Source organism: Notolepis coatsorum (genome assembly GCF_963971535.1).
Source record: "Notolepis coatsorum genome assembly, chromosome: 18".
Lineage (NCBI taxonomy): Eukaryota > Metazoa > Chordata > Actinopteri > Aulopiformes > Paralepididae > Notolepis > Notolepis coatsorum.
The window spans coordinates 51,723,080-51,741,076 of NC_140182.1; the positions used below are offsets into that span (position 1 = coordinate 51,723,080).

The 17,997-nt window shown below is 43.1% G+C and overlaps 1 protein-coding gene across 1 annotated transcript in view; it reads right to left on the bottom strand.

Moving 5' to 3' along the window:
• The window catches only part of syt7a (synaptotagmin VIIa), a gene marked incomplete at its 3' end in the record, with an annotated part of 296,315 nt that overhangs the window by 11,441 nt on the left and 266,877 nt on the right, over window positions 1-17,997 (bottom strand). The window contains exons 7-8 of the mRNA XM_084334887.1: window positions 8,448-8,550; window positions 3,189-3,456 (exon numbers count right to left, since the gene is read on the bottom strand). Of these exons, the coding sequence (XP_084191013.1) occupies window positions 3,189-3,456; window positions 8,448-8,550 (371 nt within the window). The remainder of the gene's footprint in view (window positions 1-3,188; window positions 3,457-8,447; window positions 8,551-17,997) is intronic.

Below are 17,997 nucleotides of genomic sequence, written 5' to 3' on the forward strand. Positions count from 1 at the left end.
AGAGAGAGAGAGAGAGAGAGAGAGAGAGAGAGAGAGAGAGAGAGAGAGAGAGAGAGAGAGAGAGAGAGAGAGAGAGAGAGAGAGAGAGAGAGGGGGGGGGGGGCATTAGAAGTGAGTTTAGAGTGATAGTGAGAGAGTGAGACACATTCTGTGCAGTGTAAAAAAAATGAAATATAATAAAAACACAAGGAAAGACCACAGTTGTCCAAGCTGCCTGTCTTTTTACCGAACACTTACCTTGACCCTAACATTAACCTTACTGGACACCTCACTAACCCTAACATTAACCTTACTGCACACCTCACTAACCCTAACATTAACATTACCCTAACCTAAAACAAAGAAGAACATAATTTTTGGTGATCGTCGACTTTCAGACCTGTATAATGATTCTTGATTTTGCGGTTCACAGTTCAACAAATTATAATAATAATAAACTTTATTTGTATAGCACCTTTCATACGAGAATTGCAGCTCAAAGTGCAAAAAAAGACACACACAATTGGCAGATCAAGACAAGTGCAGACATAAAATATGTATAAAATGAGCATCAAAATAGACAAAGTCAAGGCAAGACATAGAACATCAAATCACATAGTTCTTCACAGGATCTAACATCCCAATAGGCCTTTGTTTACGGTTTGATAAATTTTTAAATAGACAGTAATAAAAGAGCAAAATAGAATATACAGAGCAAAATAGTGCAATAGTGCAGTGTAATAAAATAGTTAGTCAAATCAAATAGAATAGATATAATGATAAAAGAGTCAAATAGAATAGACAGAGTAAAATAGTGCAATAGTGCAGTGCAATAAAATAGTTAGTCAAATAAAATACAGTAGAATAGACAGAATGATAAAAGAGTAAAAAAGAATAGACAGAGTAAAATAGTGCAGTGCAATAAAATAGTTAGACAATAAATCAATAAAATAAAATATCCCTAATTTACAATACAATAAACACAGTGTCGATGTAATGAGTCTACATTACATAAGAGGTAGTAAGATCACATTTGCATAGAACTGACACATGAATTTGACAGGAAGTGCATAAAAATAGGCAGAATAGAAATAGTGCAGCCAAAATACTGATCATTATGTCTTACACTGTAAAAAAGAAAACTGTAAAAAAACGGTAAATGTCTGGCAGCAACGGTTGCCAAATACTTACTGTCAAATTACAGTAAAATCAAATACATTTACAGATTACAACCTTTATTTAATGGTTAATATTTTGATAAAAGGTAATTTACTGTATTTTTATGGCATTTACACTTAACACTTTGGATGCCACCAACGCTATAAGTCGTTAGTTCATGCCGCCAGTTGAGTGCCCGCCAACGGCATATATCGTTTGTTTGCCGTATTTTTTTTTATTGGCGATTTGAATTCATATTTCATCAATCGAGCCTCGGGTTAGTGCTGCAGAGTCTCTCTGAGCTCAATTGGGAAGATACCGCCCCCTATCGTCTCTCCCTGTGTAACTGCACCCCATCAGTTCAGACTGATGCAGGGGGAGTGGTTAGTTTCCTCATTTTATTTTTCCCTCAAGGCATCTGAAGGATCGATTGTGCTCACCGGCCCGGAAAACGCGTGGATTATGTATTTACAGGACTCAACACTGTAATCAATAAGCGTGATCGATATTTGGAATGGCGATCAGGAATTGGAATAATCTTTTTGGATAACATCTGATCTCAGGTAAGGGATCTATTTTACCAGTCTTAGGATAATCAGACCTGTTTTCACGGAGATATAAGCTTTTTCCCTATGCGTGTGTGTGGCTGTGATCGCTGATGAGGAAATGAGAGAATATATTTTTCAGCCCGCCTCTATAGCGTGCATAAGTACACATATACTATCGATAATCTAGCGTTTATTAGAAAACGATTCATAAATAGGCAGAAAAATTACAAAGTTTTTGTGTATTCTAGAATATTCCAGTAGATGCCTTTTATCACGGAATCTTTATTATTTTCCTTGAAAACGAGGGCTTTTCAAAATGCTATAAAACAAAAATTAACCGATAAAAAAACAATCCGTTTCGACAATGTTGACTGCAAACAAGTCATTGATAAACGACAGGCAGATAAGACACATAATTTAAGAGAGAGAATATGCGTTCACAACGCTATCATTGAAATCGGTGGTGGCATTTAACAGGGTTTTACCATGTTCACCAGTGGTAATCAAAGTGTTAACACATTGGGCACCAGACCCGAGATTTCTCAGGTTATCTCGTCAGCGGCCATCGTTTTTTCTTTTGTTCGATTTTTTTATTCTATGCAATGTCACGGACCTCGGTGTTACCATAGGAAATCATTCTGAGATTCCTAGAGTGCAATACCGGCCGCATCCTGCTAGGTGGCAGTATCGCCCACCCTTTGAAACCTTATTTCACACTGTGTGTCACATCTAATTTCGTGCAGGCGGAGAATTTAGACCAAGCCAAGTAAATCGCTTCATCCGACCACTTCGAAACGCGTTCAGCACACTTGAGGCATATCTTGTGCCACTTCATGTCAGGGACCCGATCGACACAATACTGGAAATCGCGATCAGACAACTGGAATATTCTTTTTGGGATACCTCCTAGGAAAGGTAAGGACTATATGACATCAATCCTACTTTGATCCAACAATGATTTCACATCGTACTCCAAAACGTATGCCGTTGCTGACAATCAAAACATCAAAAAACGGAAATAGCAGCGTGTCCAGGCGAGCAACGCGAACGCTTTTAGCAAAATTAACATATCGCTCCATAGCACAGTTAATTAGTCAGGATCACTCTGAAACTATACAATATTCACCATGGTATAACACGCAGACGTATACATGAAGAAATGTATTCTTTTTCACATGTTGAAAGAGGGATAGTTAATGTCAAATGGGCCATAGTATTGTCTCCATAGCTATAATATAGAATATAGATATAGCTCTGCAAACACCGCGACGCACAGTGAAAATCCCTATCTCTTACAGCGGTGGCGCAATGAGTACAAGGATGGCTTACACGGCTGGCGCTGAAAGTGTTAAAGTAGAAAAACAAAAGTAATCTGTAAAGTAATACAGTGAATTTCCAGTGAAAAAAAACGTTTCTTTTTTACAGTGTACGATAACCAAACCCACTGTGCAACACTGACAGGCATCTCAGCTCCTCGACGAGCATAAAAACACATGGACTGACCTTCAAACAGGAAGGTCTCGTTCCAGTGAGGGTTGAGGTTTTTCCTCTTCACCTTGGTCTCCAGCTTGTTCTTCTTGTCGGGCAGCAGGTAGAGTTTGACGAAGGGGTCGGAGGTGCCTGAGAAGTCTTTGGCCGGCAGGTCCTGACCCTTGAGGATCTTGACGGTGAGGGTGGCGTCCTGGAAGCTGTAGCCCACGCTGAACTGGATACGGCCCAGCTTCTCACTGACTGGCCCCTCGCCGTCGTCGTCCTCCGAGCCCGGAGACAGCTGGAGGGAAAGCACAGGGAGCTGCAGAGTCCAGTTTACATGTACAGTAACATGGTAGGAACATACAGAGTCCAGGATACATGTAACATGGTAGGAACATACAGAGTCCAGGATACATGTAACATGGTAGGAACATAGAGTCCAGGGCCCTCATTCATCAACGTGTTCTACGCACAGATTTGTGCTTACCCTGTGCGTACGATCATTTCTAAGCAAAGAGTGGGATTCATCAATTTCAACTTGAACTTGACTTCATGCTTATATTTACGCACAGCTCGGACCATGCGTACCTGGCGCCCAGTGGTAGAATATATTATTACAACAAGGAAATGAGCTTCTGTGCATAATAACACTGGATGTTCTGTATGAACCGTAATTCATTATAGTTCATTGTAAAATAGCAACAGTAGTGTAATTATGGTCAAAACCCTATAAATAGCATTTGGAATAATAGATCTTTCTCTCAGAATGAATGCAGCATGGTTTATATAGCGTTATCGGAATATACGGGGTGTAGGCTACTGACTGACTGCGCTCCGCGTAGCTTGATTGATTGATTGAAAAGTTTATTAACAGATTGCAGAATGGGTACAGTACAGTACAGCTCAGTACATACAATTGTTAAGGGGATGCAGACCAGAGAAAGACTTTCGTCTTGTTTACATCAGGGTCCCCCATTTTCAATTCATCATAAATCATAAAGCTCAACTCGTTATTATTTTGCGCACAGACCGCCGAAACACGGGAACGTTTTGATTATATTTAAAAGGCTTTACGTTAAACGAAACAAGTGGAATTTCGAAGCTGTAAGCAGAATACAAGTCATATGAATATAGTGTTCTTCCCCCTTTTTACTGTATAAGAAAGAATAGAAAACGCATTGCAATGACACCAGATAGTGGACAGACTATGTATATGATGGGATTCAAGTTCATGTATTGAAAGGCAGGCTACATCATACATGCAGTGAGATTCATTGTTCTTGTATATGCTCTCGTATTATTGTTTATATAGGCTACCCAATACTGACATCAAAATAGATTGTAGTATGCCTCTAGAAATCATATGCAGCAGGTAGAAAATTTACGGGAGATCCATCGCGATTTGGAATAAAATTGAGGAGAACTTTAATCCCTGGGTATTAATCAAACAACACGGGAAAAGGCAGTCATATTCCAGCGCGGTCTTTATTAGCCGACAACAAAATAGATGCCTCTAAAAATCATATAGCCAATCGAACACAACTAATAAAGGCATTCATATTACAGCACGGTTATAATGACACACAACCAACGCCAAACAGTGGTCAACGAACGGTCTTTATTAGTATTTTGAGCTGTCCAGGCAGAATTGCAGCAATGGTCTTAGGGAGCCGTTGATATCTGACATCACCGTTTACAAGTCCGCCTTTTATTTATCCCATAATACGCGATAGTGTCTTCTTGGTTCGACAGCAGTGGACAATCTCCGTGGAGTTTCTCAGAGTTCCGCTCGGGTCAGTCCATTATTTCACATCCCATGGGGGGTGTTTCCTCACTTTCATGACCATATATGGATAATCATGCACGAGCATTGACGGTAGAACAAAGTGGTATTCATCAACACGGAGGAGCATAGAGCCTGCGTACGCACGTGTGATGAATCCCGACTTCCCTGTGCGTACACTGGTTCTACATTCCGTGCTTACGTGTGGAAATAGAACATGTTCTACGCACACATTGATGAATGAGGGCCCTGGATACTCTATTTTCTGCATTGTACCTCACTGTTTACTCATTTTTACTACTTTAGATTGTATATTGCACTGTATATTATATTATATGTATATTCCTCTTTACTTACTTTACATTTTTTTACTTACTTTTTACTTACTTTCTTACTTACTTTTTTAAAAGCTCATACAGAACCAAGCATTTCACCGTAAAGTACCTGTATTTTATTGTGATATTTAATAAACAAACTTGAAACTTGAAACTATACATGTAACATGGTAGGGACATACAGAGTCCAGGATACATGTAACATGGTAGGGACATACAGAGTCCAGGATACATGTAACATGGTAGGGACATACAGAGTCCAGGATACATGTAACATGGTAGGAACATACAGCGTTCAGGATACATGTAGCAACATGGTAGGAACATACAGAGTCCAGGATACATGTAACATGGTAGGGACATACAGAGTCCAGGATACATGTAACATGGTAGGAACATACAGCGTTCAGGATACATGTAACAACATTGTAGGAACATACAGAGTCCAGGATACATGGTAACATGGTAGGAACATATAGAGTCCAGGATACATGTAACATGGTAGGAACATACATCGTTCAGGATACATGTAACATGGTAGGAACATACAGAGTCCAGGATACATGTAACATGGTAGGGACATACAGAGTCCAGGATACATGTAACATGGTAGGAACATACAGAGTCCAGGATACATGTAACATGGTAGGAACATACAGAGTCCAGGATACATGTAACATGGTAGGAACATACAGAGTTCAGGATACATGTAACAACATGGTAGGAACATACAGAGTCCAGGATACATGTAACATGGTAGGAACATACAGAGTCCAGGATACATGTAACATGGTAGGAACATACAGAGTTCAGGATACATGTAACAACATGGTAGGAACATACAGAGTCCAGGATACATGTAACATGGTAGGAACATACAGAGTCCAGGATACATGTAACATGGTAGGAACATACAGAGTAGAGTCCAGGATACATGTAACATGGTAGGAACATACAGACACATGCAGACATACTAGGGCTGCTCCATTATGGCAAAAATGGCGATTATAATCACAATTTGTACAATTTGATTTCGAGTCATTTAGCTGACACTTTTATCCAAAGTGACTTACAAGTTCTGTACAACAAGTCAGCAGGAAGGGTACAACTCTGGCAGCTAAGAGTAAGTGATATTGTTTGTCAAACAGTGTCGAACTTGAGTGCTACACTCTTGAGTGCATAGTAGCCTAGTATAGACATATTAGCATAGTAGGTAGTAATATATGCACAGTAGATTACTTAGGTTTTTTTTCAGATATTGTTGATATGTATTGATATTTAAATTACAAATTTTAAACCCGATCACTCGTTGATTTGAGAACATCATGTGAAGACGACTGAATTAGTTTGACCTTTCTTCTTGACCAAAGGCTGCCTTTCTGTCATCTTCAAGTTAGACGTTTAAAAATAACACGTAAGAAACACGTGGTGGCTCCCTCCTCCCTCTCAATGTGAGCTGAAACTACAGTTTGGGGTTGGGGAGAGGGGCGGAGCGCACCACTGTGAAGGAAGGGTGCACTGCATCTACAACACAAGTCAAAATCAGAGCAACACAGCATGCGGCACAATTATTGTTTTTATCTTGATTATCTTGTTTTCATGAAGACGAAGCCAAAATCGTAATTTAAATAGCAACTTGATTAATCGCCCAGCCCTAAGATATGCAGGCATATAAATACCCACATTAACACACACACACACACACACACACACACACACACACACACACACACACACACACACACACACACACACCTACACACACATACACACACACACATGCATGCAAGCAAACATGCACTCATGTACACACACAGAGACACACACACACACACACACACACACAAACATGCACTCATGTACACACACAGAGACACACACACACGCACACACACACACAAAACAAACATGCACTCATGTACACACACAGATACACACACACACACACACACACACACACACACACACACAACCACACGCACTTTCAAGCAAGAAAACATGGACTCATGCACACAGACACGCGTGTGCACCAAATAATTATATTATGGGTGCATACACACAAATGTACACACACACAATAATATAATTCTTCAACACACAAATACACACACACATATACACACACATTGGCATGAGCTGTGAGGGCCGAGGAGATTTTGGGGAGCTGTGAGCTCTATCAGTACATAAATGAGATGCAGGCCTGACATTAAGCAGCAGACTGAGAGGGTTTCATTTCCTCACTAATGTTCTCAAGAGGCAGGAGGTGCTCTGATTGGAGATAGGGGGCAGCTTTAGACGAGCCACTCTCTCTGCTTTATCACCACTAAACCCTAAAAGGCTGCTATCTGATGGAAAGCAGCGGACACAGTAGGAGGGGGGAGCAGTTCGTTCAGGACCGAGAGAACGGACAGAGAGGCACAGCCCAAGGTGAAGTCCTTCTCTTGCAGCTGCCATTATCCTGGCATTGAATTCTCATGGTGGCTCTACAGTAGCCTTTGCTCTCTCTTTCTGTGGACGGGTGGCACAGGTGATGGGGGGCTGCAAACAGGTGGTAACGCAGAGCAGCGGGTCATAAACCCACTTATTGAAAGAGAAAGACGAGGTACTAAAAGCCACCTCTAATAATGAGGCTGTATTGGGCAAGTCTGAGGAGCAGTTTGCATGCAAAGACGTCCAGTTGGAGCGGTACCTTAAATTGTCCATTTCAACGACAGGAGATTAACCTTTGCGCTCGAGGGTTACAATTTTCACAAGACAATTTTCACATAATACGATTTTTATGTCAAGCCATTCTCTCGACGCTTGTTAATAGGGCTTTTTATTCCCATCAGTCGGCTCCATTGTGAACCGTTCAGAGGCTAATTCTACACTGGATCAAACAATGTGAGTCACCTTGAATGACTGGTCTCAGTTGATTGCTACTGTATGCCTGTCTATGTGATTGTCTGACATGACAGTCCGGTGCACCTCAGGGGCTTTGACTCTACAGGGCCTGCCATCGGCAGACAGACAGACATAACCAACCCCCCATGATGGAATGTCACCTCATTCATTGAGCTGCCACAGGAGAAGATGAACAAACACGTCTGTTTAACAGGAGAGATGGAGTGGATAGCGGGGCGGATAGTGTGGGTGGAGGGAGGGAGGGTGGTGTGGGTGGAGGTGTCTTACCATCACCATGTCTCCGGTGAGAGAGTTGGCCAGGTCCGTCACGGAGGAGTGGCCGTCGGCGTCGGGGGGGTGACCCTTGGGGCTGTTAACTGGCTTGTTGCCTCTGTGGGTGAAAAAGAGCAGGGTGACCCGGAGAAAAGTCAAGGGGGGGGGGGGTCTGATGGGGGTCTAGCAACCCTTCAAAAGAGTGAGAGAAAGCCTGGGCATACAGCGAGTACAACCTCCCATCTGTTTGGCACGTCAGAACCTCCTATGTAGGGAACGACTGTCTTGAGTCCAGGATCACTTGGAACGGATTGAGGCGAAGCCTTTGAACTTCAAAGTGGACTCTTCCTCTTCATGGACAAGGCCAATAGAACGGGCCAAATTCTCCACTGATTAAAAAGCTGGGACCAGAATTGAGGACGTTTGTGGCATGTCCTGTTTGGTGATGCCTGGAATCTGAAAGGACTATACATAATGTTGACTGGTAGAAGCATCCAAATTAAGTCTATGGGCAAAGAATCAAGTTTACCTCCAACAAACAGACACTTAAGAGAACCGCTATTATATGATGTGTCTGGGTTTTCTTTAGGTCGACACAAACAAACAAATAAACAAACAAACAAACAAACCAACATATGTTCATCCCTTAGAGAATACATCATTAGCCCGTATCCCCTCGAGACACACAAACAAGAGACACAGGTATAATGACATGTATAGTAACATGACGTTGTAGACAAGACATACAGCAATATGTACAGAACCAAGATGTTTAAAACAACAGCTAACGACACAGATATTGGACATTGTGGCAGGGTGTGCGAGTGTATTTAAATCTGTGTGTCGGTCAGGAATCGGCGACAGCAACACAGAATATAGTGGGACAGAGATCTCCCGCAGTGGAAGTGGTACTTCGTTGCAAATGTGTAACAGGCGTGAAGTGCAGGCCCTCTACAGGAGGACAGGTTAAAAAAAGACCATGTGTCGTTAAAGTGGGGCAAACATTCTGAGGCAAAAAAAGAGAACCCTAGTAAAAAAAATAGAGTTTTCAGAAAGTTAAAACAAAAGGTAGAACCAAGAAAAATTATCAAATTGAGAAAGGATGAAATGAGAGTGAGGGAGGAGTTAGAGAGAGAGAGAGAGAGAGAGAGAGAGAGAGAGAGAGAGAGAGAGAGAGAGAGAGAGAGAGAGAGAGAGAGAGAGAGAGAGAAGGAGAAGGTCCCAGCTAACACAGAACTCTCCAGAGAAGACTGACTGGTCAAGGCACATTGAGAGGCACTGATACACTGTTAGGCAACATCATGGAAAGACAAACAAACACACAAAGTACAGAGAGAGTAATGCTGGGAGAGAGGGAGAAAGGAATGGAAATAGACGGAAGATGCTAAACTTGCAGACGAACGCAATGGAAGAGGCACACAGGGGGGGGAACATAAGGACTGTGGAGAGAGAGAATCGAGGGTCCAAGGTGGAATGGTGAGAGAGAGAGAGAGAGAGAGAGAGAGAGAGAGAGAGCAAGCTTGAGTTATAAAGAAAAACACATGTCTTGTATTAGAAGAGATAGCCAGTATTAATAGCATGAACACTGAGGTTGCAAGAAACCAAAAATAGAACCAAAAGAGTGAGTTGTTACGGTAGCAAAACACCAGCACATTAGAGAAAGGAGAAGAAGAAGAGGAAAACAAAAAAAGAAGAGCTGCAAGAAAAAGGATAGGAAGGAGCCTGGAAACACAAGAGAGGCTTAGTCTGGTCAGTCTTATAAGTATCAAAGAAAAAGAACACGCACACAAAATAAAGAAGTATGAACACACAATATCTCAAACAGGAGACAGGAGGGCAAAACATATGCCGGAGGGGAGAAAAGAGAGAGAGAGAGAGAGAGAGAGAGAGAGAGAGAGAGAGAGAGAGAGAGAGAGAGAGAGAGAGAGAGAGAGAGAGAGAGAGCGCCAGAGAGAAGGAACAGAAAGATACAGACAATACAGTTAATAACCAGGAAGAGAAAGAGAGAGTGTGAGAACCACTCTTCTCAAAAATTAATGATAGATGGGATAAGGCATGAGAGAGAGAGAAAGAGAAAGAGAGAGGAAAAAAGGTTTAGATATACCATACAAAAATAGAATATCATTTATTTAAATTTTTTATTTTTTAACACAAAGAGTGCGGGGATCGGAAAATCATAGGATAATGCACGTTTAGAGTGTTCCAAAAGAGGGTGCGGTTAGTGATGAAATTACGTGACCTACACGACTTTAACCCACCGGATTGAATGTTTCACCCATTTAATAGAACACTCTAAAGGTGTGGGCTGAGGGACACAGGGGCCAAAGCACTGGCATTGGCTACATCTGCATATAGAACATATGCAAGTAGTTTGTCACTCGTATGAGTGAATTCAATGCCTTGGGACAGGCAGAAAAAAAAACACAACCCAAAAACTGTCTGTCTGGCCAGCGTTCTCTATAGTCTCATCTCAATGTTGTTGAGAGAAATGTTTGATCGCTGGTGGATGGAATTGAGCACTCTAGACGCCAATATATGCATCGTGACAAGTAACCGACAGATTGATGTGGAATGTACTAATGTACATGTACTAATCTGTAGAAGACGCAGACAGAACCAGGGGAAATATATTGACAAATATAGACAGAAAAAGCAAGCAAAGCGAGACAGGCAAAACGGACAACCGAGAGAGAGAGAGGGGAGGGGGGTGGTGGGTGGGGTGGGGATAAGGGAGGGGAGAGGAGAGATGGTAACCGTTTCCAGGAGGGAAGGGGGGTTATTCATCAATTGCTGTTAGTTACATTTGTTTCTGAGGGCGGCGATTGCAATGCCAGGGGGGGGTGTTTGGCCAGACTGCAGAGAGTCGGAGACGTCTAGAGAGGAGACGGAAGATACAACCTCTGTTCTAGCCCAAAAGAGAAGTAGAACACGGAGAGAGAGAGAGAGAGAGAGAGAGAGAGAGAGAGAGAGAGAGAGAGAGAGAGAGAGAGAGAGAGAGAGAGAGAGAGAGAGACTTGGGGGCCAAAGTCTAGGAAAAGCACATTCCTCCTCCTCCTCCTCCTCCCAACTATCGATGGGGAGTGAAATTCTTCAATTATTCATTCACCTTCATGCTTCATTCAGGGAGGGTGGGGGTTCAGTGCATTCTCAGGTATGAGCTAGCAGTGCATCCAGTGGAATGGCCTTTCTACCAGCCCTGCTCTACAACACCTGACTCACTGTCTGACAGGGTGAGTGCCGGCCCATCCAGGCTGCTCTGAGCACGATGCTGCTCACATGAGGAGGCTCTCATGCACTGCTGAAAACAATATTGTTTGTCCAGTATATCTGGAAATTAAAAAAAAAAATGGCAAAAAAATCAATGCTTTGTCTCTACTATCATTCGGGGGTTTAGTTTGGAGGTGGATGCTGCTTGCAGTTGTCCACAGTCGCCAGTGGGAGGCAGAGAGGACAGAGTGTGAGTTCTGATGGGCTTCTCCCACAGCTCTAGCATGGAAAGTGGGCTGTTGGCATAGCAACGGCTCTAGAAACATAGACCATACATATGGGGGTTTCGGGAGTAGGGGGGGTGGGGTGGGGGGTGGGTGACAAGAGGAAAGGGGAGGGATGGGGAGGGCAGCAAACAGGCAATAAACACGGAGTACAAAGCAGATAAGGACCAGGATATATGACAGGTACGGGTGAGAGCCTCGTGGAGACACACACACACACACACACACAAACACACACACACACACACACGCACACACACACACACACACACACACACACACACACACACACATACAGAGGCGGGCGGGGCCACTTTGGGTTCACCGTCCTGTGATACTATCCTGTTTGTGTTACCTGACCGAGGCCAGCGGCTGGAAGAGGGGAGAGGGGGGGAGGAGACACACTCCACTCCTAGGCTGGAGAGAGATGCGAAGAGAGACAAGCCACCACAACCCTCCCTCAAGACTACCCACCCGATGCAAACATGCCACACTCACACAAACATGCTCGCCTGCAGCTGAGGTACCGACTGACGCTCGTGTATCTCGATGCCAATGATATGTACGTAGCCCGTCGCTAGATCCGTCACTGTCGATGGACGACGGCAGGATTCAAACAAGATGCTGCTTACGTAACACACCCTCCACGTACAGTGCCTGTTCATTCACACTATAAGGAGCCTGACATTCCTGCTCCTTGACTCCCTGCATTCTACTGCCGTGACATCCAAATACTAATAACTAACGAAAATAGTACCAGTTACTGAAATCCCATTTCAAGAAGAAGCAACAGAGGGGGAGGGGACTAAATACTACCTACTGTATTCCAGTTTCATTCACTGAACTCTGAACACTGAACCAGTAATAAAACCACTGTGCTATCTAGTGGCCCGCTGAGTCTGGTCTCAGAACAGTAATAAAACCACTGTGCTATCTAGTGGCCCGCTGAGTCTGGTCTCAGACCAGTAATAAAACCACTGTGCTATCTAGTGGCCCGCTGAGTCTGGTCTCAGACCAGTAATAAAACCACTGTGCTATCTAGTGGCCCACTGAGTCTGGTCTCAGACCAGTAATAAAACCACTGTGCTATCTAGTGGCCCACTGTCAGGGCGTAGCTGGGGGGGGGGTAGCTTAGGATGATTCCAAGGGCCCAGCACTGAGGGGGGGCCCCAAAATTTTTTCTTTTTTTTTTCTTTTACTAGACATCACTCAGGTGTATTATTGATGCTCTCATTGATACTATGTTTGTTTCTGAAGTGTGTGTGTGTGTGTGTGTGTGTGTGTGTGTGTGTGTGTGTGTGTGTGTGTGTGTGTGTGTGTGTGTGTGTGTGTGTGTGTGTGTGTGTGTGTGTGTGTGTGTGTGTGTGTGTGTGTGAGATATATATAGAGAGAGGGGGGGGGCTTTGGTAGACTATTGCATTGGTCCATTCAAAATGTTTTTTTTTTTTTTTTTTTACTAGACATCACTCAGGTGTATTATTGATGCTCTCATTGATACTATCTTTGTTTCTGAAGTGTGTGTGTGTGTGTGTGTGTGTGTGTGTGTGTGTGTGTGTGTGTGTGTGTGTGTGTGTGTGTGTGTGTGTGTGTGTGTGTGTGTGTGTGTGTGTGTGTGTGTGTGTGTGTGAGATATAGAGAGAGAGGGGGGGCTTTGGTAGACTATTGCATTGGTCCATTCATTGAAGATGAACGCAATGCGACATCCTTTACTAGGCTCACCCACCAACAGTGCAGGTGCTGAACTGCTGATCCGAATGTATAGGTCAAAACCATATTATGCGTTTTCAATAAAAAAATGGCCAAAAAAAATTCCGCTTACGCGCGCTCGCATTCACTGGGGGCCTACAAATACATTCTTTCATGGGGCCCAGAATCTGGAGCTACACCCCTGGGTTTCATCCCCTGCATCGTTGTCTCCTGGCAAGGTGTTGCAGAGTTTGCTAATATCAATAATAATAATATCAATAGCTGATAGGGCTGAGCCCAAACGGTACGGACCTTCGTTCGTTATGTTGGCACTCAAATCTTAATTAATGGGTTTGAACCTCCGCTTTTTTTCTTCTTTTTTTCTCTTACATTTTTCATATTTTGTTTTTTATTTATTTATTTATTTTACACGAAAAATATATATCAGAATGTCAGAATATCACAGTACTATGTTGTGTTTACAATCATTTGAAAGTCCCAAAATTCAAGCACGAACACAGACACACACAACATGAGATGAGGAGGGGTCACCGGCATACATTATCAGGAAATGAATCAATCATGCAAAAAAAGAGAGAGAGAGACTCACTCACACTCACCCGTCTTATTTCAAGACAACGCCAGATTCCCACCCATGACTTGCCCTCCCCCTAACCCAGCCAAACGGGTTAGTATAGCGATCAGCCCAAGCCTCAAGCAATGCTGACTCCGGGTGTCGAGACCGCAGCCTCTTGCATTGGTGACGAGCGCAATCTCCGCTACGCCACCTGACCGCCCGACAGGTAGTTTTTGACAGCAGTCCTACAGGTAGGTTTTGACAGCAGTCCTACAGGTAGGTTTTGATGGCAGTCCTACAGGTAGTTTTTGACAGCAGTCCTACAGGTAGGTTTTGATGGCAGTCCTACAGGTAGTTTTGACTGCAGTCCTACAGGTAGTTTTTGATGGGAGCTCATAACATAAAAGATTTTATTTCCCAGAATAATATTATTAATATGTGTGTAATAAAAATATCTGTGTCCATATCATTATCAGTGCTTTCCCAAAATCATCGGATTTGGACTAATCCCTAGTGGCTAGCCAATCTATTCAAAGATGGTAGGGGTAACAGTGGATTATAAATAGTGAATATGATTACCTCTAAATCCAAAAAGTATTCAGCTTTAACAAAACCTGCTACATCTGCGACAGTTCAAACAGTCTCTCTCTCTCTCTCTCTCTCTCTCTCTCTCTCTCTCTCTCTCTCTCTCTCTCTCTCTCTCTCTCTCTCTCTCTCTCTCTATCTCTATGTTATGGACTCCCAATCCTCTCTGCGATCTTGTGTTCATATCTGAGATCTCAATTAAACCTGCCAAACAGAAACCCACCCAACACTCTCAACGGCACTTAATCTGTGCTTTGCCTGGGAGGTGGAGGCTGCTGAAGGTCCCAGGTTCACTCCACTAACAGCCTGCACTCCCCCATCTATCTGGAACATGTGAGCGTGTGCCCTAACATGCTACCTGCTGACTACAGTTCACGCATGGATGTGCACACTACAACACGCTCCCTCAGAATCACGGCGGGATACGCACTCTGAACCCGGACATGTGGACAGATGAACGGATGACTGTGCATGTTCCCCCCTCCCCCTGTTTTTGTCATTTCCCTTTCTGCCTTACTGTACTTATTGCTATCTCCTTCCCCCTCTCTTGGAACGTGGTTGAATGCCCCCCCCCCCTGCTGCGTACGGATGAGTGCGGTGGCTGCAGGGAGCCCAGGCCCCAGGGCCAGGCTTAGCCCGAGCCCTCCAGGGCACTGCTGATTAATCAGGCCTGCAATGCCCCTGTCAGGGGCGGAGCACTGTGTCAGACTAGCAGGGCAAACATAATCATGTTACATATTTACATGCAAACCCATATATTCACGGAGCGGAACAGAAAAAAACAAAGAATTCAATAGCTGCGATTCAGACAATATAAATACGCTTCTATTCCCTTTAACCTTGAGTAGCACCGCATGCATACACCTTTGTATGCTGTCAGTTAATGTATGTAGTAATGGTTAAGTCATGCCCTCTAAAATATCCTCATCCCGCTCCAACTCATACACGGTGGGATGATGATGAGATGATAGTAAACACATTTATATTGATTTACGGGCCAAAAGTCATCACTGTCACCCACTGTGCCTGTCATGTCAAGTCAAGCAGCTTAATAATCTCATAATTTATTAAACAATATCACAGGGCTCACTTGGTGATTAACAAACAGCCAGGCGATCCCAGCAAGAACACTTTCCATTTTTAGATACAAATTTAAACCAAAGTACAGTATCTGATAAATTCAAGACACAACCCCACTGGCTTACATGAAATGATGTAACTGGCATGGATGAATAATTGAAAGACCACAGGCAAGTGGATTTGAGTGTAAACGTGCCACAATAATAGAGCCCCGCCTTCTTCATCTAAAACCTCCCTTCTCATTGGTCCACACGCTTGATGCTCAGAAGGAGAACTAGAGATAGATGCCCTCAGGGAACGTGGCTTCCCTTTATAGAAACAGCGGGGAGGAACCTATACATCCATTGAGTCACAGCAGAATTCTATGAGTGAAACCCACTGAGGCATTAACAAGATGCTCTAGTACCCTAATTAAGCTTTCCAAGATCCGCAACCTATGGCTGCCTGGCATGTAAACATCCCATTATGTATAGTGTCAAAGCAACAGAGCACATTGTTCCTCAACCACAACACTCCCCTCCCCCGTTTAGTCCCTTCATGTTAATAGCGTAACCTTGGTCTGAGAGTTCTCTGGTACAGTTCAGCCCTGCCTGTTCCTGACCCCTCACAATGAGGGACACTGACCACATGGCCAAGCCAGACCGGGTAATCGCGCTCGCGAGGCCAGTACTGGAGAGTGAGGTATAGCATTCCACCCTCTCAGGGCTCATTTGCCCGCTAGCGCCTCAGTATTTTGGGTATAATTGTGTGTTTGTTTGGCCCGCCTTCAATTAGGTCTGGGCAATAATGAAGCAAAATGCACTGCTGAAGGGTAAATGAGGAGCAATCTAGCCTTGCCTTCCTGCTGTCATCAGTAGCTCTGGTGCAAAACGGACCCTAGAAGCCAAGGTTCTTTGCCTAATTGTAGTGCAGGGCCAGGGGTATTTCTGTAGACTGCCAGACCTTGGCAGAAATGTGGGACACCACAAATCCCTTTACTACTCGACACAAGCAGAGGAATTCAACTCCAGTTCATACAAGCACACATCTGAGTTACATGCAGTGCTTTTGCTTTCCTCTTTGTTGTTATCGCCGGACAGTTCCGCCTAATTAAAACCACCAATTAACCTCAATCTGAGAGAGAACCTCCATCTAATCCTGACAGAATTTCACAAGGGGGGGTTTGCTAATGAAAGTGTGACATGTCGACCAATGCATAGCCAGTACTGCACATCATAAAGAGGTTCCATTGACCACATTCGGGAACAGGAATCCCAACCTGAGCTTGTGACATGACAGCAAAATGGCCACCACGTGAAACCGGTGGATTACAGGGAAGCATGAGGAATGGAGTTGTGGAAGTGACAGATGGCCACATGTGGCTACCAGGTTGTGAACATGGATGACATGGCTTCAACAGGAGGAGGAGGAGGAGGAGGAGGAGGAGGAGGAGGAGGAGGAGGAGGAGGAGGAGGAGGAGACGAAGAGTGTGGTGAACTAGAGTAGTATGAAAGAGAAAGGCTTGTTGTCACGCGGTGCGAGGCATGTGTGCCCTATTTAGACTAAGCAATACATCAGCGGCGTGATTGATGAAATCACGGCCAGACATCTGTGAAGTCAGCACCAACACCTCGGGGAGTGATTTACTCCCCAGACGGCTTTTACACCTTGCATTTTTAATAGACTGTAGGGCTTACGCTTTTTTATATTAGCCACTAAATATAGCATCCAATTATAGCGGCTAAATCAAGTCATTATACATTTAAATTTAAATATAGCATCTAAATTATAGCTAAATCAAGTCATTATACATTTAAATTTAAATATAGCATCTAAATTATAGCTAAATCAAGTCATTATACATTTAAATTTAAATATAGCATCTAAATTATTGCTAAATCAAGTCATTATACATTTAAATTTAAATATAGCATCTAAATTATAGCTAAATCAAGTCAGTATACATTTAAATTTAAATATAGGATCTAAATTATAGCTAAATCAAGTCAGTATACATTTAAATTTAAATATAGCATCTAAATTATAGCTAAATCAAGTCATTATACATTTAAATTTAAATATAGCATCTAAATTATAGCTAAATCAAGTCATTATACATTTAAACTTAAATATAGCATCTAAATTATAGCTAAATCAAGTAATTATA